The sequence below is a fragment of the Hemicordylus capensis genome, chromosome 7 (assembly GCF_027244095.1).
Source record: "Hemicordylus capensis ecotype Gifberg chromosome 7, rHemCap1.1.pri, whole genome shotgun sequence".
NCBI lineage: Eukaryota > Metazoa > Chordata > Lepidosauria > Squamata > Cordylidae > Hemicordylus > Hemicordylus capensis.
The window spans coordinates 23,461,190-23,483,922 of NC_069663.1; the positions used below are offsets into that span (position 1 = coordinate 23,461,190).

Below are 22,733 nucleotides of genomic sequence, written 5' to 3' on the forward strand. Positions count from 1 at the left end.
GCAGCAAAAGATGGTAACAAAGGTAGTTGGGTATGTTGTTGCTGCAAAAACACCATGAAGAAGAAGGTCCAATGCGTGGGTTCCCAGATGTTGGACTACAACTCCCATCATCCCCAGCCACAGTGATCCTTGTGAGAGGATGATGGGAGTTGTAGCCTTAACAACATCCGAGAACTTCAACCAAATGCAGTGCTGTGCCTGTTCGAGGCGTTTTCCAGATTATGAGCTTTGTGCCACTAAAAGTGTTGCAAGGTGCGACGGTATGAGGCAACAGCTTGAAACCATGAGTACAGCAAAATACAAAGTGCTCATTAAAGTTCTGAACAGCTTAGGTCAAGGCTACCTTAGCGCCTTCTTCTGTATGATCCCCATCGCACTTTGAAGTCATCTGGAGAGGTCCGTCTCCAGTTACCACCAGCACATCTGGCGGTGACTTGGAACCGAGTCTTCTCTTTGCTGAACTAAAGAGGATTAAACCAGGTTCCTGCATTTGAACTCATTGCCCGACGAAATTGAGTCAAATTCAACAAGTCGTGTGTGCTCAAATTAGTCTTTATTCATGATCATGAAGGCACAGTACAAATGGAAAAAAATCTGACCAGCACTGCCCCGGAAGGTATGCAGTTGCTAGTTTATATAGATTTAAAAAGGTAAGCAAATCAGTAAATCCAACAATATATGTAATTGAATAGATGTTTTCATGCAGTGCCAACTAGCCTTGGACATGAGCTACTGTTTTCTGCCTTGCCTACTCCTTATCGGTATCTTCTGGTGCCAGCTATGTTTCTTTTTCTGCTGAAAGGAGAATTTGTCTCATGACCTTGGCTTCATACTGTGTCTCTTGTCAAGCTCTGGTATTTGCTACCTCTTGGCCAAGAGCCTCACATTCTTAAAACAATTCTTGTTCAGGCCTACTAGCCTACATTCTGTTAGGAGCCTGAACCAAACTTCTACACACTTCTTTGTGAGCCTGGATTAAACATTTCTATATTAATTTTCTATATCACAGCCAATAAGCAGTCAGGTATGCCTTCAAGATACGTGCAGTTTTTAAGTGGCCCTTCAGAAGCAACATGTTCCCACAGAAGCCATCTCAGTTTGAAGCTCTCTTGTTACAGGCCATGGAACAGGTAACAATGTCGTTTCAATATAGTTTCAATGAAAAGTTGCACTCCTCGATCACTCACACATTTTTGCAAAGCTACCATGGAAGCTGAAAGGGTGTGTGTGTTTATTATTCAGCAAACGCTGATTATTTTTCTTTACCACTTGAGTAAAATATCCTCATATATTTGGATCAAATGGAAAATCATAACCAACAATATATGGGAAACGCTGTTAGAGGGAACACTGAACCTGAGCAGGAGTTAAAATTAACTGAGCAGACATAAAAAACACATGAGCGCACACACACATGCGCAAGCCTTAGAGGGAACACTGGATGGGCCCATAGCTCAGTGGAAGAGCACCTGCCTGCTTGCATGCAGAAGGTTCCAAGTTGCCTCCCTGGCAGCATCTCCAAGATAGGACTAAGAGAGACTCCTGCCTGCAACCTTGAAGAAGCCACTGCCACAATGTGTAGACCAGGGGTCCCCAAACTGCGGCCCTCCAGATGTTGATGAACCACAATTCCCACCATCCCAGCCACAATAAGTTGTAGTTGGGGGTGATGGGAATTGTAGTTCAGCAACATCTGGAGGGCCGCAGTTTGGGGACCCCTGGTGTAGACAATACTGAGCTAGATGGACCAGTGGTCTGACTCGGTAGAAGGCAGCTTCTGAGGTTCCTAAAGCTGCAGCCATACATATTGTTCACTAGTGGATCCCCTAATAACATCTGAAGCATGTCTACTCTAAAGCAAAAGCTGTGTAGAAAATACAGTACTCTGATGTTGTAACAGCTGGCCCAGAACTCCTGGGCAATGTTCCCTCTAACAGGGATTCCCAGATGTTGATGATTACAACTTCCAGAAACCCCAGCTGCAATGGTTTTGCTTGGGGATTCTGGGAGTTGTAGTCAACAACTTCTGGGAATCCCTGTTAGAGGGAACACTGCACCGAAGGCCAGTGAGTTTGACAGCTGAGCTGAGATTCCAAGCTGAGTTTCCCCAAATCTAATAAGCTACCCGCAGCAAAACTCTTATTTGCATTCAAATCAGTCCTATTCACAGATTATGTTTAAATAGACATACAATCTGCATACACTGCATACATGTACAAATCTGTAAGCATCTACAGTTCTTCACACATTCTGTTCAACATACGTACAGTAGTATACTTTCCATCCATCCTATGCATTTGAGGGACCTGTATCCAGCTTCATTTTAAAAATAAATACATGTACAGTCTTCACACAAAAACATACATGTATACAAACACCTCTGTGCATATACAACATGATGTCTCCATAGGCCTATTAGGAACAAAGGAAGCTGCCATATACTGAGTCAGGCCATAGGTCTATCTGGCTCAGTATTGTCTACACGGATCTCCCAGCCCTATCTGGAGATGCCAGGAGGGGAACCTGGAACCTTCTGCATGCACGCGTACAGATGCTCTTCCCATCTTACAGTGCTCACAGGTAGTCTCCCATTCAAGTACAATCCAAGGCAGACCCTGCTTAGCAAAGGGGACAATTCATGCTTGCTGCGACAAGACCAGCTCTCCTTCCATGTTGTTTCAAGCAGATGCTATATTCTTACACTGCACCCCTCCCTGCTGATTTTTAATTTTAAGTACATTCCTGTTTCAAATGCAGCAGATTATTTTTCTCGTGTAAGAAGATAACGGACACACTGCAAGCACCTGCAAAATATGCTTTCCGTTAATTCTGATATAAGTCATTCTCCTTTCACCGAAACCATCAGGGCCTTCTCACAAGCCATCTTCAAGCAATAACACACCTAGAGCATCTTTTCGGTTGATTCATCTGATGCCGTAGGTTCTGGATCTCATTGTGAAGCACTGCAACTTCTTGCTGGAACCCTTCTCTTTGGAGCCGCGCCTGCTCCTGCGGGTGGTGGAGAAATGCAGAAAAAGCCATTAGGAGTTAGATTTTGCTTTATCTATTGAAAGCATTCAAGTTCAAGTTCAAGCATGTATATCACACTTCTGTCATTCAAAGAAGTCCAAGACAGCTCACAAGAAGTCCATAAAAAGAAAGACAAAGACCAAGCACACATATACAGCAAGAAGAGGAAGGAAATTAACCAAATTCAATAATCACAGGGAGAAGCATCACAGAGCAATCACATCTCTCAGGGGTGGACAACTGGAGACTCTCCAACTGTTAATAAAGTGTGGCTGGGGATGATGGGAGTTGTAGTCCAACAGCAGCTGAAGAGCCTCAGGTTGGTCACCCCTAGCATATGTGAACCAAAAGGGTCTTCAGATTTCTCCCAAATGTCATCAGAAAGAGGGCCAGTAAGGGAGATCCACAAAGTTGTGGGCAGCCACACTTCAGATTCAAAATTAGGGGCATGGAGAAGGCTACACCATATTGCTGAGATAGGACAGAATCCAGCCACCTACAGCTGCCTCTTCTCAGGTGGTCACAGCATCCTAATCATAAAAGGTGTATCTGCAGAAAATAGAAAGGTATTTCCCTCCCTGCCTTTAAAGGGCCAATACACCTCAAACTTCCCCAGATGCTTAATGCTTCCACCACCTCTTTCTGCACAAACTCATATGCTTTTCCTTCATACATTCCTCCAACCTTGCTTGTTGCCTGCTAACTGAGCAAAGAGGCACCATTTCAAGTGGTGATTCTCTTATATTTTGCAGGAGGAAAACAACCGGCCCTATCCAGCCCCAGCACAGCATCCCTCCAGTGGTGGTTTCTGAGGGTGTCTACCTTATTATTATTATTATTTTAAGTGTGAGCCCTTTGCGGGCAGGGAACCATCTTTGTTTTCTATATAAACCGCTATGAGAACTGTTCTTGAAAAGGCAATATGTAAATATTTGTTGTAGCAGCAACTACATTTGAAACATTATCCCTAGCCTTGACTGCAGCTTTGCTAAGCATTCTGAAAAGTTTAAAACGATCAGTTCTAGGGATGCAGATGCAGGGAGGGAACTGGCTTCCATCTGGTCATTCCTCCTTGCCTTTGGAGCTTTGCAGCTGATTCTGTAGATGATTACTTAGAAGAACGCACTCCCTAGTAAGAGGCTGAGAGACTACAGGCTTAAAAGATACAGACATCTGGGAGTGGTGGAGGCAAGGTGGTAAGTCTCCCTCCCTCCCTCCCATCCTTGCAAAATGCTAAAGCTACCTGCCGGAACTGGGAAAGAGAACCCAGGCATTCGGCTACAAACAGGGATCTTCCATCACCACAATTTTTAAAAAACCTTTTAACATGCCACTAGTCAAAAGGATACCAACCAGCATACTAAGTTCTTTATTTTTTCCCCCTCCAACAAAATATTCTGAAAGAACTTTAAATAAAATTGCCCGACTGTCTCCCCTCTCCATCTTTTCCTCATAGATATTATCCTCGATATGCTTTCTGCTGGATACTTGAATGGTTTCCATTTCTCCCAAGTGTGCATATATGCCTTGTGCAGATAAAAATGAGACCTATTTCTAAACATTTCCTTCAGACAAACAAGAGCACCCACTTTGGCAATCTTTGGCAGGCAAAATACAATATGGACATGACATACTTTTTCAATTCTATATTCACATTTTCAAAATGCACACACACACAAAGAAAGTGATGGGAGTTACTCTTGGGGCTTCTCAGGATGGCTGAGAAGTGGTAATCCTTCCTTCCACCTACGACATTGGTTTACTCATTCTCCAGCCCTGGGAATACAACCCAAGAGTTCTATGGTCCAGGTATTCTATGAGTAAAATACTGCAAGAAACAATATATTCCAGAATCCCACTTGGAGAAAGTCAACAAACCAAAACATTAAGTTCATTACCTTAAGCAAACTAATCATAAAGATATTATTACCTCAAGTTTACTCTTTAACACTCTTTCATGCTCTGCCATTAGACACGTCCTTTCCCGCTCCATTTGGGCCATTAACTGGCTTTCATGCTCCTTATAACTCCGCTCTTTTTCCTGGGCCATCTTTTCGGTTTCTTCTTTCAGTTTCTTCTGCAGTTCAGCTTCCCGTGCAGAGGCCTTAGCCCGTTCTTGCTCCACTGGAGAGAACAAGAGAGATTGTGAGTTTGCATTTGCACAACAGGGCTATTATTATTACTTAGCGTTTTCATATAAAGCTTTTCAACAACAACAAAAGTTTGCAAAGCATATATCAGCAAAAGAAAAGATGGTTTGAAAAAAGAATTGAAAAATTAAAACACACAAGGAAGACAACAGTTACAGCCACTGGAAGGATCTCATGGAAAGATGAATATAGATAAGTGCTATCCCTTTGCAAAATATAGTGAGAGGAAAAGGACTTGCTAAAATCCTCTGCAAAGGAGCAGATGATGAAATCTTGGAAGTTCTAATAAATGATGCCCTCTTAGTACCAGAAATGCAAACCAATTTTATTTCAATTGGACATGGACTTAAGAAGGAGTGCAAAGTGATTTGTTATAATGAGGCATGCTATATTTCCAAAGGTGATGAATTGATTAGGATTGCTCATCAGAAGTGCACTAACCCCTAGACCTTGGGGACCTGTTCCGGTCCTCCAAGGTCCAGGGGCGGGGCCTCCAAATGGCTGGAGCCAGGGACCTCTGGCAGCTGAGCTACCCTGTGCCCGCCCTACCAATGCATCACTTAAAAAAAAAAATCTTACCGTGGTCAAGGGGTGGCTGCAGGGTGGGGAGTGAAGAAGTCCTTCTCCTCCCACCCCTGGCGGCAGTGGGGTGGGAGCAGGAGAGGCGCTGGCCCCATCTGTTCAGGCCAGCATCTTTAAGCAACTGTGAGGCACACCTGCACAGATGTGATTGTCGCAAGCCCGTGATGTCACTCTCTCTCCCCTTACCTATTCATTATGTAGTCCTTTAGATTAGGATTAGGTCTTTCCTATCCAAGTATACTTAACCAAATACTTAGTACTTCATTCTACAAGAATCTCCATGTGTTTTCTCTAAATAACTGCAACAACTAAACAATCCTCTGCTACCTACTCTATAGCTGGAGTGTGCTCTCTTCCCTAGTGCTCTGCTATTTACCTACTGGGGGTAAAAATTAACAAACCCCAACATTTACAACCCTGGCAGTCCACTGAGACTGAGTGGGAGGCCTTTTTGCACGCCTGTCACCATGAGAAGTATGGTTTGCACATGAAAGGTCATTGTACATTGCAGCGCCCAGATTACAGAACACCTGCCCCAGAAGAATTCATTCTCCCATCTTCTGAAGTTCTTTAAATGCATACATCTGGGAGTGAGTTGGAACCAAAGACTAGTGAATGTGGCAGGAGGGGTGGTCCACAGGCTCAGGAGGAACCCAAAGTCACCTCTGCCAGGATAATTGACAGTCTGTGTGTCTGCAAGGCATACAAAGCCCCCATTCAAGAAGTTCACCTTCAAGTAACTTTTGCTGTTCCGTCAGACTGCGATCAGCCTTCAGAATGGACTGGGTGGTTGATTCCTTGGACTTCAGGAAGTCTTGAAGTACTTTGGAAGCCTGAGGAGAACAAAGAGAGGAATGTAGTTCATTTCTCTTCTGCAAATCCAAGAGCAAATTAGACGTGATGAGGCAGCCATGTCTATCTTTTACATTTATTTTGACATTGATATCCCGCTCTTTGTCCAAGGAGCCCAGAGTGGCGTTGTGTGGTTATGTTTATCCTCACAACAACCCTGCGAGGTAAGTGAGGCCAAGCGATAAGTGACTGCCCAGAGTCTCCCTGATCCTAGTCCGACCACTATACCACGCAGGCTCTCCACTACTTTTATCAGTTATCTTCACCACTTATAAAATGGGGTTTTTTTTTCTAATCTTTACATGAAAAGGTGTGTGTGTGGGAAAGGGAAGTGGAATCTGCTCCCTCCCCCAGCTTACCTCACTGTGCTCCACTGCTATAAGCCAGGGCACTGCTAGGAAAGGCAAGGGGAGAGTTTTTCTGGGAGGGTGTGTCCTGCCATCTCTTCCCTGCCCCATAGCTGTCTGACTCACCATCAGTCCTTTTCCAGGCACCAGGTGATACTGCTCCACCTTTTCCCCCTGATCATCCAGGAATTTCTGGTACCCGCCAGCCACAGAGTAGCTCCCCTTATTTAACTCCTCCTCCAGGTCCTGGAACAGTTCTGTGAGCACAGCCTGGCAGCGATCAGAAGATGCCTTCTCATTGCAAGAGCAGAGATCTAGAAGCTTGGCTTGCAGCTGGTACTGGAGGGAGGGAGAGAAAGGCAGGGTCAGGTAGGACAAACGCTCCCTAATGGTGAAAGGTCCTACAATCCCTCTTCCAGGGTTCTTAAGCTTGGAAGAAACAAAGACAGATGTACTGGTGGAGCTCCTTCTTGTTCCAGTATGAGGCCAGGTGGATCAACAGAAATAGAATCATATGAGTTCAGGGTTCGTCATCCAGAGAAGCAAAAATCTCCAAAAAGGTCCCCCACACCACAGCACCATCAATCAGCATGGGCAGAATGGCACCCCAATGCCCAATGTAGACGCGACTACGATATTTGGGGGAAAGAGGAAGGTGGGTCCTAACTTTGTCTTCTAGCCCCGATACACACAGAATCAGGCAAAGTGAAGCAGATAGAAAATTGTGCCTTATGCATGGAGACCTAGAGAGCACCATGGCAGCTGAGATGCCTCCAAGCCTAATCAAGCTTGTTGGGTATCAATTCTGGATCCCACCTCACAGACCCAAAGAGGAGGGTAGAAGGACTGGTTGCTAGGATCATGAAACTTGCTGGCAGTTCATCTTGGTGGAAGAAAGGGGTGACCAGCCTATTACCCTCCTCCTTCCCCTCCAAATGCTCCCGCAAGCATCAAACTGATGGCTGACTAGGGAAAGTTTCCAAAGGCTGGCCTAGAGAAGGGGAAGTTTAATCTGGTGGAGTGGAGAAGGAAGAATGGCCATGTTTCATCCACTAGACACCTCTTCTAAGAATGGAATTGGCTTTTAGGTCCAGCATAAGCAGGTGCTTGGATGGACAGCATTTCTATGTCCCAACCAAACCAATGGGCTTCAAGACAAAACCCAATAAAGGACCAGTGCAGCCATGATTAAGACAAAAACCCAACACATTCCTCGAGACCTTAGACTGGGACAGGAATGAACTCACTACTCCCTACAGAGGAAAGCTCTATTTTCCATCCTCCAACTCGGTCCCAACCCAGTCGCTCCAGTCTTGGCCAGATAGGAATTGTCAGTCTAGAGGGTAAAGCCCTAGATTACCCCCAATTGTTTCTGGAATGTTTGGTTTTCATCCTTGAAAGCGCGGGCCATGAACACTTGAATGGCCTCCTTCTCACACTGGGCATGCACTTGCAGCAGCTCTTCAACAGCCTCAGTGGGCAGCTCAAGTTGCTTGATCTTAGCCTCATAGTGTGTCATGGCGTCACACACAGCAGCTGTGTTCTCAATCTGGGCTAAGGCAACCACTGCATTCTCGATGCAGGGGATGGCCCCGCTGGTGATGGCATCCACATAGCACCTTGCCAGGTGGCCCAGCACTGCAAAAAAGAAAGAAAAACAATGAGAAAATGGCACTTTATCCACTTCCATTTAGCTAGCTGGATTTCTAGCCTGCCCTATCCTCAGGATCATAAGTTGATAACAGGACTAATTTTGATTTTAGTATCAAGCATATCAGTGAAATACTTAACACACTCAAATGTGGAATTATACCACTAATCTGCTTAATCCTAACCCCAGACTCATTTCCTCCAGAACAGAGAGTGTGTTGGGGAGGTGAATGCTAAGCTAGAACGGAGTCCACAAAACAAATTAAGATAAGGAAACTATTGGGGCAGCCAAACTTGGAAAGGTATCACAGCAATCCAAGGCCTACGATGCTCCAGGAGAAATTAAAGTTAAATGCTCCTCTGGGGAGCATTATGGGAGTTTCAATGAGCCAGCATGGAGGTGCAGTTTACTGGCCCCACCAGGGGTGTAGTGGAGGGGAGACACATGGGCAGAGCGACGTCTCTGGCTGTTGGGGTGGGCATGGCCATGGGGGCTGTCATGGAGAGCACCTTCTGCACTTCTGAATGTGCAACTACATCACTGGTCCCCACCACAAGCTCATAAACCCCACAATATCCTCAGGTCCATATTCCACCCCAACCCCTCCACTCACATTCTCCTGTCACTCTATGTCCCCCTTGGATCTCTTTGACCTGAGCACTCTCATAGATGTGCGTGCGGAAACGGGACATCTGCACCACAAAGTCGCGGCTTAGCAAGGATTCAGACAGGTCTTCCAATTCTTCTAAGTCTCGCCTTGAGGCTGGGCGGTCAAAGACAAAGCACTTGCGGCTAGCGAAGTACTGACGTATGCATTTCTTGGCAAGGTCCAGTTTCTCAGGCTGGCCTAGGAGAGAATCACAGATAAGGTGAAACCAACAGGCTCTGCTGGTCTGGTATCCTCCATTCTTGTTCCCCTACATGATACTACATTCCAACCCTATTCTAAGATTCAAATGGGCATATGGCACATTTCTCTAAGGGCACTTCCAGATGAGGGGATATTCAACCAGAAAACGGATTTTTGCGATTATAAACGGAGGGATCAGATGAGGTTGTGTTGTTATGCAGCACCATCTGTTGGCCACTTGCAGGAATTGATTTGACTTTAATCACAGAGCCCTTTCTCACACCCTTTCTCACGAGCAGTGAGAAGGGCTTGAGGGCAGGCTGTGGGAAAGGCAGGTTAAACCTACCTTCCCTGCAGTTGATCATTCTGCCATTGCTGGGTGCACGGGGACAATTCCCTGCTGGCCCAGGCAGTGGGGAGGGTCAGCAGCTGGGATGTGTCATCCTAGCCCCTGGACATCCCATAATGCACCATGTGAGTGCATGGTGCATTATGGGGAGCCCACCTCCCCGAACTCTCCGCAGTCTGTCAGCTGCAACTGCAAGCAGCTGTGGCTGACAGACGATTGGAAAAACAAGGTTAGGCGGGTGCTCGTTCTCCTAACCTGATTTTAGAGGGAGGCTTGGTAAGCAGGTTTGCCGCCGCAGTGCCGCCGGGATTGGGCCTGATCCTCTGTAGCCCAGCTGGGCTTCTGTAGCCCGGTTTTGCACACGCGTGTGAATAACCTCACAGATTCCCACAAGGGGCCAGCAGGGAGTCTTGAATAATAGCACATTCTTGTGTGGTCATTTATAATTGCAAAGAGTGGGAGTTAAAGGGGGCTGTGTCATCAGGAGCTTTCCCAGATAGCAGACTTTACCATGGGTTTACTGCAAGGCTTTACTACCAGTTCGAAGTTGCCCCAAGAAACCGACACAAGAAGTGGATTGTTTTCTAACCCAGCTATAAATCAGGCTGCACTCTAACACGCAATGAAAAACCCAAATCGTGTGTGACGTGCTCTCTGATAGCTCGCAGGGACTTCAGGGTAAATTTGGTCGATATGTGAATGTACCCCCTCCATCCCGGAAGAGATGTGAACTAAAAGCCAGGTGTGAAAAACTCCCAGGAAAGAGTACAGAAAAAAGAAAGAAACAGATTCCACGTTCTGGTCAAATATCCTTTCATCTGAAAGTGTCCTATGTTGATCGTACCACCTGCTTGCATCCTGGAAGCATGCCCATTATCAAAATTTCCCCTCACTCAGAAAGGTAACACACCAGGAAGGCTTCTAGTTTCACCTGTCTTCCTCTTAATTTTCTATGTATCAGCAGGCAGATTCTCCCAGAAAGAATAGCCTCCCCATAAAGTACTGTATTATTGTTTATAGAGGTTTGATCTTCCACTGACTTTGACCCTATAAGGAAAGGAACTGGCAATTGGAATATATACAGTAATTGACCCCTGCTAACTGGGCAAAGAGGCACCTTTTAACGTGGTGATTCTCTTTATTTAGCAGGGGGAGAGTAACTGGCCCTCTCCACCCCCAGCACAGTACCTCCAGTGACTGTTGCTGGTGTGTTTCTTTTTAGATTGTGAGCCCTTTGGGAACAGGGATCCATCTTATTTATTTGTTATTTCTTTGTGTAAACCACACTGAGCCATTTTTGGAAGGGTGGTATAGAAATGAATTATTAGTAATAATAATAATAATAATAACAATAACAATAACAATAATAATAGTTATGTTAGTCCTTGCCACAGCCTCATCTTAGAGGATCAGAACCAACCCATCTAGGCTAGGATCCCACCAGTTCTCCATTTTACCTTGCTTCCTTCGTAAAGCATTCTCCAGATACTCATCCGAAGATATGGAGCGTCCATTCAGTTTCAGCTGCAGCGAAAAATCACGCACGGCCCAGATGAAGGCTGGGAAGAACCTGATAAAGTCTTCTTCCTTTTCTTCTACAGAGCTCCCCTCTCCAGACGAGGACTTCACCTTGATGTGTTTAGTCAATTCTGTCACATACCTGGGATTACGCTAAGGAAATGAAGATGCATCTTCCCCCTACATGGGACAATGCCTCTCATCTCTCAGGGACATCCCTATTTAGAATCTAACTGACACTGTATTTTCCTCCTCTGTCCTCCATCACCCTTGCTAGAAGGTTGCCGGTTTGAATCCCCGCTAGTACTATATCGGGCAGCAGCGATATAGGAAGATGCTGAAAGGCATCTTCTCATACTGCGTGCAATGAGGCAATGGTAAACCCCTCCTGTATTCTACCAAAAGAAAACCACAGGGCTCTGTGGGTGTCAGGAGTCGAAATTGTCCTGACACTTGTCGGCACACTTTACCTTTACCTTTCCTGATTAAAGAAAACTTAGTTGGTTAGTCACAGGAGTTTTAGTCAACCAGTCAGTTTTGATTCTATACATTTTCACATAAATACATTTGTTCCAAAGCAAAAAGCATACTTTATTTTTAGATTATATACAAATAGGCATGTCAGGCCCGATCCTAGAAGAGACATTACCTCTGCATGATGGAAGGGTGAATATATCCTCTAAATAGGCTTCTACAAACCATGGATTTGTAAGTACTTATGTTAAAAACAATCCATGCGTTTGTGTTTTAATCTGCCCAATTTGGAAATTGTGTTTTTAGTCTGCCAAAAGTGTTAACATTATTTAACTGATTAACTAACTAAGCATTGCAGCTGACCAGGTAGAAGAGCTGGTCTGGTGGCACTGAACATGAATTGTCCCCTTTGCGAGCACGCTCTGACTTGGTTTGCATTTTGAAGGGTGACTATATGTGAACACTGTAAGATATTCCCCTTAGGGGATGGAGCTGCTCTGGGAAGAACATCTGCATGCTTGCCTGCAGAAGGTTAAGTTCCCTCCGTGGCATCTCCAGGTGGGGCTGGGAGAGAATCCTGCCTGAAACCTTGGAAAGCTGCTGCCAGCCAGTGTAGACAATACTATCCAAGATGGACCAAGGACCTGACTCAGAATAAGGCAGCTTCCCATGTTCCTAACTTATTACCATAGTATGTTCCTAACCTGAATTCATCCACTGTGGTGGCTAATGGTTGGTGGAGCTTTTGCATGCTCACTGACAGTGTGCCATTCTCCTTCATAAAAACAAGTGCATGTATAAAGAGTGAAATTCCCGGTCATGCACAAAGATCCCATTCCATCAAAAGCCCTTGCTCCATCTGTTTGGACTGCAAAGAGTGGTAGCTCGAGACTTCTGTATGCCTTAGGCAGGGGGCCAAATCCCGCCCCACCCTGCCCCCTTGTGTGCACCTTCCTCCCATTCTTCTCCCAATATTTTTTAAAGCGGCAGCAGGACGGCAACTTCTGCCTCGCTGGTGCCCCAGTAATCTGTTGCCTGAGGTGACTGGCTCCCCTTCGCCTCATGTAAGGGCCGCCCCTGATTGCAAAGCAGGGAACTGGAGGGGAGTGGGATCCCCGAGTTTGCCCAGAAGGATACTGCAGTTTCTCTAAAGCGAACTGGTCAATGGTGCCCATGCTGTTGTATATGAAGGTGCTGCTCAGCAGAATAGACAAAGCAAATATCCACGAGTCGTTCTCAGTGTTACTCTAGAAGAAGGAATGCAGATAATCAGCACAAAGCTCTGGCACAGCAATATGTTGGGGTTGCACCTAGGACTCCACTCTCTGCCTGGGTGGTCCCTTTCTGTCCCCATTGCCTTGTCCTGTGATAACTCCTAAAAGCTTCCCATGACACCCAAGAACTCACTGAGTGATCCAGATACATCTAGGTTATCCTGTACAGAAAGTCTTTAGGGCAGAGGTTCTGAATCTGGGGACCATGGCATGGTCCCCTGGGGGGCTCATGGAAAACCTTTGCTGTTCTGAATTGAATTTGCTTTCTGGTGAGGCAACAACAACAAATATTTATATACCACTTTTCAACAAACATTTCCAAAGTGGTTTACATATAGAAATAATAAATAAGATGGATCCCTGTCCCCAAAGGGCTCATAATCTAAAAAGAAATGCAAGACAGACACCAGCAACAGTCACTAGAGGGGTACTGTGCTGGGGGTGGATAGGGCCAGTTACTCTCCCCCTGATAAAGAGAATCACCACCTTAAAAAGGTTCCTCTTTGCCCAATTAGTAGGGGTATTCTGAGCCAGAATAATGTTCTTGAAAATAACTATCCTGAGTACTTTTTTGTCTATTTTTTTGCTAGAGCTTTATGCAAATACATATTATATAAACGGGATGAGGTCCAGGGGTAATTTTTGAGAATCTGGGGGGTCTTCAGGTTAAGTACCCCTGGTCCATTGTAAGCTTTTCTAGGTCAGGTCTTGGCCTCCAATTTACCTTCTCCACGTCACCCAGCCCCTCTGTGTCCAATAGCACCAGGGTGTGGCCCTTCTTTTGAGGGTGAGGAAGACACCACATCCAGATGCCCATGGTGTTTGCTTGTATTGTAGAACCTAGAGAGAAACCTGTAGGAGACAAAGAAGATAAGGAAAGGGAGCTCACATATGAAGGGTTCTACTCTAACCTGGGATGAAGGAAGAAAATTCCTTTCCCTCTCTAAATCTGGCAACCATTTCAAGCATCAAGATGAAGCAAAACCTACCAAACTTGGCAACAGTCCACATAAAATAGGATAATTATGCTACAGAGAGTCTGTATTGTTGTCTGTGTGCTGTAGGGGTGAGGAAACACCTGTACTTCTGTCTGCTAGTTTAATACCTATAAACTGGTTTAGATGTCTACTCCAGTACAGAAGGGTGAGTGAGGCCATTTTGAAAGATTAGATAAACACAGGCTAGTCAAGAGAACTGGCACTGTGGGGGAAACAGGGGTGAGAGCCACAGTCAGCAGAAGCAGCCCTGGGAAAGCTTCATGCATGCACATGTCAATGGGGAGGACCATGTGCAAAAGCGCCACATGCACCAGTATAATGCAGTGGTTTGAGTGGGGAGGCCCACCTGTGGGGAGGCCCAGGTTCAAATTCCCACTCAACCATTAAGCTCCTTGGGCCAGTCATTAGGGCTGTTCTCATGACCAGCAAAATGAGGGTAGGAGGCAGTATGCTCTGGGATCCATAATTGTGTGAACCCACAGGAATCCTTCCAACCCAAGGTGTTCACAGCAACGTAACCCTGATTCTCTACCCAGGCCTAAACCAGGTAGAAGAAAAGAGAGCTCTCCTACCTTTTTGTTTCAGTCATGTGGGTGCTTGTACTGTTCCTAGCAGCTCCAGGGACCTGGCGGCCATTTTAACAATACAGCGCTGCAGCTACAGGGCCTTCCATCAATGAATGTGCTGCTCTGCACAACACACTTTGCTCCTGTTGCTTGCAACAGCTTCAGCAAGGCTGGTCCCACCCCTTGTCCCTTTGCGGCCAATCAGAGGGTAGCTGACAGTCTACTGGCAGTGTGATGCATGATAGGATACAGCTTTCGATACCTGGTAGACTCAGCTCCCAATTTCTGCTCTGCAGATGGCTGCTGCCTCGTTCATCTAGGTGCTGGATATTCAAAACCAAACAGAGGTTCTGGATATCTGGGAATCATGAGATAGAAGTGCTCCTATCCTTCCACCCACCCACAAATGGTCATGTGAACAGGCCTATTATCTTGCAGCCTAACCTACTTTGCAAGGTTAGTGTGAGGATTAAAGGGTGGGGGAGAACCATATATAGCACCCTGAACTCCTTGGAGGAAGAGTGAGATAGAAGTTTAAACTATAATAATGTTTCCCCAAAAACCTCTCAAATTCACTCAGAATGAATGTGCCCTATTATCCAGCTCACAATCCCTTCTTGTGAGTGCTGTCTCAGTATCTCCTGTGTCCTCACCTTTGTTCTTGCCTGCCAGTTTGTTCAAGATGTAGGATTTGCCGGTTCGGTAAAGCCCCACGATGGCCACCACCACCACAGGCTGCTGGATGCTCTGCAGGACACTGAGGGCTTCCTGGTTGATCTTCAGTTCCTCATTCGGATTGTTCTCAATCAAGCATAATGGCTCTTCCATGATGGTTGGATTAACTATTCAGAGGAAAAGCCAGGAAGAAGACAGTGGAGGCCAAAGAACCTAAAGGAGCACAAAGTCAAGTAGTAGCACTATCAGATTCTGTATGCAGAATGTTGCCAGTGAAAATGACTAGACTGACAGGATTACTCCAGTTGCTTCCTGGCAGGTTAGGGTGCCTGCAAGGTTACTGCATTCTCAGAGAAACATGTAACACGGGAGAAAAGAGCCGAAGAAGAGCCTTCCTGGACCAGACCAAGGGTCATCTAGCCTAACTTCGGTTTTCCAGAGTAGTCTACCAGATGCTTCTGAGACACTCAGAGCAGGACTTAAAGGTACTGGCTTCCTCCCATTGTTGTTCTCCATCAACTATTACTCAGTGGAATACTGCCTCTTAACATGGTGGTTCCTTATAGCCATCATGGCTAACGGTTCTTGACAGACTTCTCCTCCTCCATGGATTTGTCTACATCCCTTTTAGAGTCACCTAAGCTAGTGGCCATCTCCACATCTTGTGGCAGACAATTAATTACATATATGCATGATGCACATGTGATGAAGTGCTTGAATCTACAGCCCTGAATCTACACCCAATCTTTTCACTTTATGCAGTGTGCAACCAATATCAACAGCATCCTTAAATTAATTTCACTGATTGGCTGAATTTCACTGAGTTCTAGTATTGAGAGAGCAGGAGGAAAATTTCTCTCTATGCACAATCTCAACAACATGTATGGCACCTTTTCCAGCTCTATGACACCTTGTTTGAGATGGGGCAACCAAGCTGTGCACAGTGATCCACATATAACCAGTGCTACACCACAGATTTGCATCAAGACATTACAACACTATTAATTTTATTTTCAATTCTTATGTCTTTGTTGGTTTTCTAATCATCTCTTTATTCTCGCTTTCAGTTTCCTTTTAATTGGTCTCCTAAATTTTGAGGAGTTTTCTGTTGTAAAGTCTAATGTGACTGTTCTGGACTTTCCCAGAAACTTTCCACTGACATATATGCTGAATTTGATAGCACTGTGATTACTGCTCCCAATCAATTCTATCACACTTGGCATCTCACACCAGGACCAGGTCCTGGACATTACTCAGGATTTATTTCTGCATCTCAAGATCTCCTTCAGAGTTGTAGTCAAGGGGGCAATAGTTCAGTCAGATTACTTTTCAGGCCTGGTATTATCTCCCATGGCAATTTTGCAGAAGAGTTTGTTCCTCTTAAATTGTCTAGTTGATTGAACCCTGACATACAACCACAATATGTACTTCTGTGCCCTTTGTAAAAAAAAAAAAAAAAAAAAAAGTATCCAGAGAAAACTCCATCCCACTGGCCCTCTCCATCCCACCAAGCTACCATTGTGTCCATGATATCAATCTTCGTTATTTAGCACCATGCGTGCCAGTTCTTCCACCTTGGCTTGAAGCCTTCTAGAATCTGCATATCAACACCTGTACAGTGTGTCCTTCCCCAAGTGGCTCTGATGTGTGCATTTCCCCCATGCCCTTTAGCCTCTTTAACCAGCTGTCATGTTCAAGTTCTACCCAATCCTTGTTTGGACATTTACACCATCATTCCTTAGGGATGAATCATCCTGAATGGAATGCCCCACAGATCTATCGGATTCCCCTCAGAAATTATTTTAAAAGCAGTTCTGTGACCTTTTAGATACTGTGCCATCAATAGGGAGTTTCACTCCCCTTCCCAACATGCTCCTTTTCATATAGAAGAGACCCCTGTCATTCCAACCTTATACATCAAAGAAGCAAACGTGTTTAACATACATGAATACTTGTCCTGCAGTCTAGTTTGGACTTTTTGTCTCAGAGAGCCAAAGAGTCCAACACTTGAGGACCATCCAGAAATAATATTTCTTCAGACAGTGCATTTATGGAATTCTTTGCCATAGGAGAATTCCACAGACTCTGGAATGCTCTCCCGGTGGCTATTTGTTCCTCTGTCTCCATCACAGCTTTTAGAAAGCATGTGAAAACTTGGCTTTTTACTGAGGCTTTTGTGTGATTGTCTCTACTGCTGCTTCTTTGTATTTTGTATGGTTATTTTATGTGTGTATTTTTAAAAAAAAGTTAGATCTCTGTTTTAATATTTTAGCTTAATATTTTAATTGTGTGATTTTTGTAGTCTTATTTTAATTTTTCTATGTGAACCACCTTGGGATTGGGAAAGGTGGTATACAAATTTAACAATCAGTCAATCAATCAATCAGCTTGGATGGATTTAAAAGGGGCTTAGACAAATTCATGGAAGACAGGTCTATGTATTTATTTATCAAATTTGTGGACTGCCCCAAACTTCAGCCTTCCGGTGGTTTACAATAAGATACAACAAATTAAGACAAAAATGAAAACAAAACAATTAAAAACCTGTCTGTTTGGGGGCAACTTTGAACTCGCAGTAAAGCCTCTTAGAAAACCCTTGGTAAAGCCTGCTGTCTGGGAAAGCCCTCGGAATTAACCAGTCACAGGAAGAACTGAAGGGAAGAAAAATCCCTCCCTTCTCTCAAACTAACATTCTGAAGGAAGGAAGAAGACTGGTACTTACAGAGTTACTTTCCTGGTCACAGTGACTGCTACTACCTGCTCTCTGTCAGACAATATGTCCAGATTTTTAATTGTGTGGCAACTTATAGTGCTGCCCCTTTCCGCTTCTGCTTTCCTTTCCTGGAATTCAGCTGGTTTCTAGTTTCTTCCGGATATTTTAGTCTCAGTTTCAGTTTCTTTGCAGTTACATTATTAATTCCTATAGTGCCAGTTCAGACATACTTTTAACATAGCTTTTAACTGAAGTATACCCAAACTCGGAAAACCTCTGTTAAGGGTCTAAAGTTAACTCCATTTTGCCCTGCCAAACCGCAATTTAAACCTGAGATTCTCTCCATGGTTCGCCACCGAGACCTGTCCCTAACCACAGTTAAGTGCCAATTTCCTAACTCCAACCATAGAGACGGTGGCACAGAACTGCCCAAGGACGCGGCTGCCACAGGCTTTCGGCACTTCTCGCTGGCAGCCGCTCAGAAAACCAGCCCCGCCCTTCCTGTCAGCCACATTGCCAGGCAACAGGGACACCAACACGCCCCATCCCAGACCAGCCATCCTGTCCAGCCACTGGGGCGAGCGGTCATGGGTTTCTACAAGCCCAAACACACCAAGTGGAAGCTGAGAGGCAGACCCAAGAAGGGAAGCTGGAGCAGCCAATTTCTATTGTTTACAAAGAAAGGGTGGGGAAGGGGTGGCTACGGGCAGGGTCTGAAAGGCAGATCCCCAGAAGGAATTCCAGAGCAGCCAAGTTTATTTCTCACCAAGGGGAGGGGAGGGAGGGAGACATCTTTGTTCCCAAAGACTTACTCACAAGAAGAACCATCTGTTGGGCACTAACAACATTTTCGTGATGGTATTTGTGTTGCAGGCTGCACCACCAGCCCATGACTCCATAGATCGCAATCTCATGTAGTGGCAGACTGAGGGGGAAGAGATGAAGGACGTGCCATGCTGGAAAGCTGTGGGGACAGGCACTTGGGCAAGTGCTTTCCTGGTCTCTGTGACCACCGCCAATGTAGAGATGTGGACCATCCTTGTGATTGGTTTGTGTCGGGATGCTATGGGCAGGATCTGAAAGGCAGACACCCGACACCCCCCCGCCGACCCCACAAAGGATTCCAGGGCAGCCAAGTTCTGGTTTTCATACATAAAGAGTGGAGAAAGGGGCCCCAGCCCCTTCCCCTTTGGGGGGCAGATGCCCACAGAGGCTAGCTCATGAGCAGGACAGGTCACTGAGGACAGTCTTGCATCAGCTGAGATCCATTTTCAAGGAAAAAGGGAGAGTTGGGAGACTTCTGCACTGGAAGAGGAGACCTGGGATATCAAGGACCCTGGCAATGGGGAAGACACCTTTCCCGAAGCAACCAGAGAGGCAACCTCTCTTGCAGGGGCAGATTAAGCTTTTTGCTGCCCATAGGCAAAAAGGATTTTGCTACTTTCACCTTCTTAAAAAAACACTGTTGTGCAGCAGAATGGGGTGTAGCGGCGGCCACAGTGGCTGGGGTGGGGCAAGGGAACATTCCTCCTGTTGCCAGTTTACATTCCTCCTGTTGCCACTGCTGCTGGTGGCGAGATGGGGTGCGGAGGTGGCTGCGGCGGGGGGGGGGGAGTGAGGAGGGGAAAGTCCCCCCCTTTACCTTTTAATTTGCCACTTCTCAAATTTTGCCGCCATAGGCAAATGCCTACTCTGCCTCTCTGTTAATCCACCACAACTCTCTTTCAGAGTGTTATGACAAGGCTGTAACCTGCTGAACTGAGACCATGGTTTAATATAAACCAATTAATTTAATTCCATTTATTAGTTTGAAAAGAGGGAGTGAGGGACAAGAAGCAGTGGTGTATATATGTGGAAAGTCTTATATTGATTGAAACCATCTTGCTAGTTTTCTAGCTGCAGACTTGTGGTGTTATTTATACATATGTTTAATCTATTGTATATTGCTATGCCTATTTATTATTTATTTGAAATATTTATATCCCACCTCCCCGGGAGCTTTTTCAGATTATTCATTCATTCATTCATTCATTCAATTTTTATACAACCTTTCCAAAATGGCTCAGGGCAGTTTACAATTAAAACAAAACCATTAAAACCAATAACAGTTAAAACAGAAATATAAACAACGTGTTTTACGTTGTTTTACGTCAATTAACAATTAAGACATCATAAAAAATACAACTTTACAGCGACTTTACTTTGGGAGGGTGGTTTCACAAATCGGCCATATCACATACTGGTGTTCATATACCAGCCAGATTTACCTCAAAGTCCATGTGATATTTCAGAGAGCACTTCACACATGATTCAGGTTTTCCCCTCCATACTGGAAGCTGGAGTGATTTATGTCCAGGGTAAAAATTCCTCTTTTTGTGCTGGAATATCCGTTATGACATGAACTCACAGTAAAGCCTCGCAGTAAACCTGAGATAAAGCCTGCTACCTGAAAAGCCTCCCACTCTGGTACTGATCTCATACCAATTCCCTTTCTCTCCATTTTCCTTATTTTCTTTGCTTATGTGTCTAGTCTCATAGGTTGCAAACTTGCAGTCAGGTCCTGTGACTTTGTTTTGATTTATATGAGAAATCAAATCTAGAGTGCATAACAGGCACTCTAGAAACTGATAATCAGTTACAGGAAACATTTCGTTGTGGTTATTGCTGCTCAAGGAGGTGCCACCAGTGAATGCTGGGTTCACACATACTTTTTCATGCAAGGATTGTGGTTGAATCTTTCTGTTGGGTGAACATGCGTAAGATATCCTTTTTGCCTGAGTTACTTATTCAATGGAGCTGTCTTTCTCTCTTATAAGGGTCTAACTTAGGATCTAATCATGTTTTAAATAAGAATTGTGCTAACATACAGACCATTCTAAGGGATTCACGAACTATTTCTCAGCACTGTATTTGGGCTGAAAAGCAGGGTAACAAGAAGAAGAATGATGTTGTGTTGATGTCAGACTCCATAAAAATAACAGTGGGCTTGTACAAGAATCTCCCTTCCTTTAACTGGAACTTTTACAAAAATTCCCCATTGCTCAAGCAGCGAGGAAGTGTAACAGTATGACTAACATCAACCATCTGTACCGTCAGCAAATTCCTGACCTTGCAATTCTGTCTTCTCCGTGTGGAAGAGCCTGAACTGTCATCAGCTGCCAGGGGCGAGAAAACTTTGCAGAGTAAGAGGGAGCTGCTTCTGTGGGTTGGCATTATTACCATATTGAACATCACCCAGCCCCTGAATTCATCTGCAGCTTCTCATCCCGCAACAACCCCATTTTTGCAGGGAAGAGCCCAGAACCTGAACTAGGTCATCAACTGCCAGGGAACAGAAGCCTCTGTCATACGTACTCTTACATATTCTATTTATAATTCATAATGTGCATTTTAACTGCAGATTGCTTTGTGAGTCAGTCTAAACTGGAAAAGGAGATCCAAATAAAATTAAAGCTATATAATCATTCATGACATTTGTACCTTTCCCTCCTATATTTTTGCCCCAATCAGGACAGCATCCATGCCCCCACCTCCAATATGTTATGCTCACAACAACCATGTGAGGTAGAGTAGGTCATTTTCATGATTAAGCAGGGGCTTGAACCCTCGTCTTCCTAACTTAAGTCCTTTACTGTGTGGTCTACTCCATATTGATCTGAGCTGTTGCAGAAGATATTCCAAGTACGTGGCAGAAACCAGTATGTACGCTTGTTTTAAGAGGATGGTTTATTATCTTCCTGAGCTAAGAAAGTCTGTGTCTCACCAGTAGTGTATGGAATACTGACCTAACTCTCCCAGATGCTGAACTGGGATGTCCAACTGATCCCAAGCTGCACTGACAAGGGCAATGCTGAACCTGAAAATGCTAGCCATAGCATCACCTGTTTCAAAAAGCACCAGCTAAGAGGTTTCTTCTTAGGACAGATACTATGGTGAGGGTATGGGTGCTTGATTTGGAATGGTCTGTGTTTCGTTTTCTTTTGCAGTGGAGAAGCATCCCAGCTGCATATTAAAACCAAACCTGCAGCTTTAAATCAGATAGAGAACTACAAATTACAAGAGTTTGGGCCTCTGGGGACCAACTGGAGGGAAAGAAACATCTGTTGGGCTCCAGTACTGATTGCTACTAGGTTTCTAATGGCCTTTCACCCAGGTTAAGAGGGAATTAAGAAACTCAATTCATTCCACTCTGTTAGAAGTGGTATTAGGACACAGCAGGCTCCATTGGGGGTGTGTGTGAGAGTTATTCTTTCCTGGGTCTTTCGCTCATCTTATCCCCCCTGCCCCGCCACCTTTCTCCTAGGATCGGGTGGTATTCCAGACATAGCTTCTCTATTTTACTTCTCTTTATGAAGTCTTTATACCATCCTTTCATAGTGATATTCTGAAAAGATGCCAAGTTTGGGGGCTTGGCCATAGTGGAGCAATGCATTCTGGGTACCAGCATCTTCTCTATTGACCTGTCTGGAGCAAACATCAAGGAATGCTCAGAGTACTAGCCCTGTCCATCTTACACATATTGAAATCCCCTTCCTATGGAATATTTTATACTGCATCCTCCATTTCACTTTTTACAAGACTCCTTTCCCGTTTCTCTCTAGTTCCAGAAGGATTCCCCCCCCCCCCGCTCCTTTTAACCCAGCCCGCCGGCCCTTTATTCGACATTTCCTTCCCATATATACCCATTTTCAAAATGGTTTAGCC

General features: G+C 44.9%; 1 protein-coding gene across 6 annotated transcripts; it reads right to left on the minus strand.

Moving 5' to 3' along the window:
• Window positions 1-536: 536 nt before the first annotated feature.
• LOC128332991 (guanylate-binding protein 1-like) lies at window positions 537-22,732 on the minus strand. 6 transcript variants are annotated; one of them, XM_053267890.1, is made up of 11 exons: window positions 22,712-22,732; window positions 15,295-15,483; window positions 13,802-13,929; window positions 12,941-13,050; window positions 11,269-11,471; window positions 9,226-9,459; window positions 8,322-8,599; window positions 7,088-7,300; window positions 6,493-6,595; window positions 4,961-5,154; window positions 537-3,009 (listed from the first exon to the last, which is right to left on the minus strand). In XM_053267890.1, exons 1-11 carry the CDS (start codon window positions 22,713-22,715, stop codon window positions 2,887-2,889), a joined length of 1,779 nt encoding a protein of 592 aa, XP_053123865.1. In that variant the 5' UTR covers window positions 22,716-22,732; the 3' UTR covers window positions 537-2,886. The 6 variants fall into 6 exon arrangements, with proteins under 6 accessions (XP_053123865.1, XP_053123868.1, XP_053123867.1 ...); XM_053267893.1 differs by lacking the exon at window positions 22,712-22,732 and adding an exon at window positions 21,138-22,655 and having other exon boundaries at window positions 15,295-15,529; XM_053267892.1 differs by lacking the exon at window positions 22,712-22,732 and adding an exon at window positions 20,297-22,655 and having other exon boundaries at window positions 15,295-15,529.
• Between the last annotated feature and the right edge of the window lies 1 nt (window position 22,733).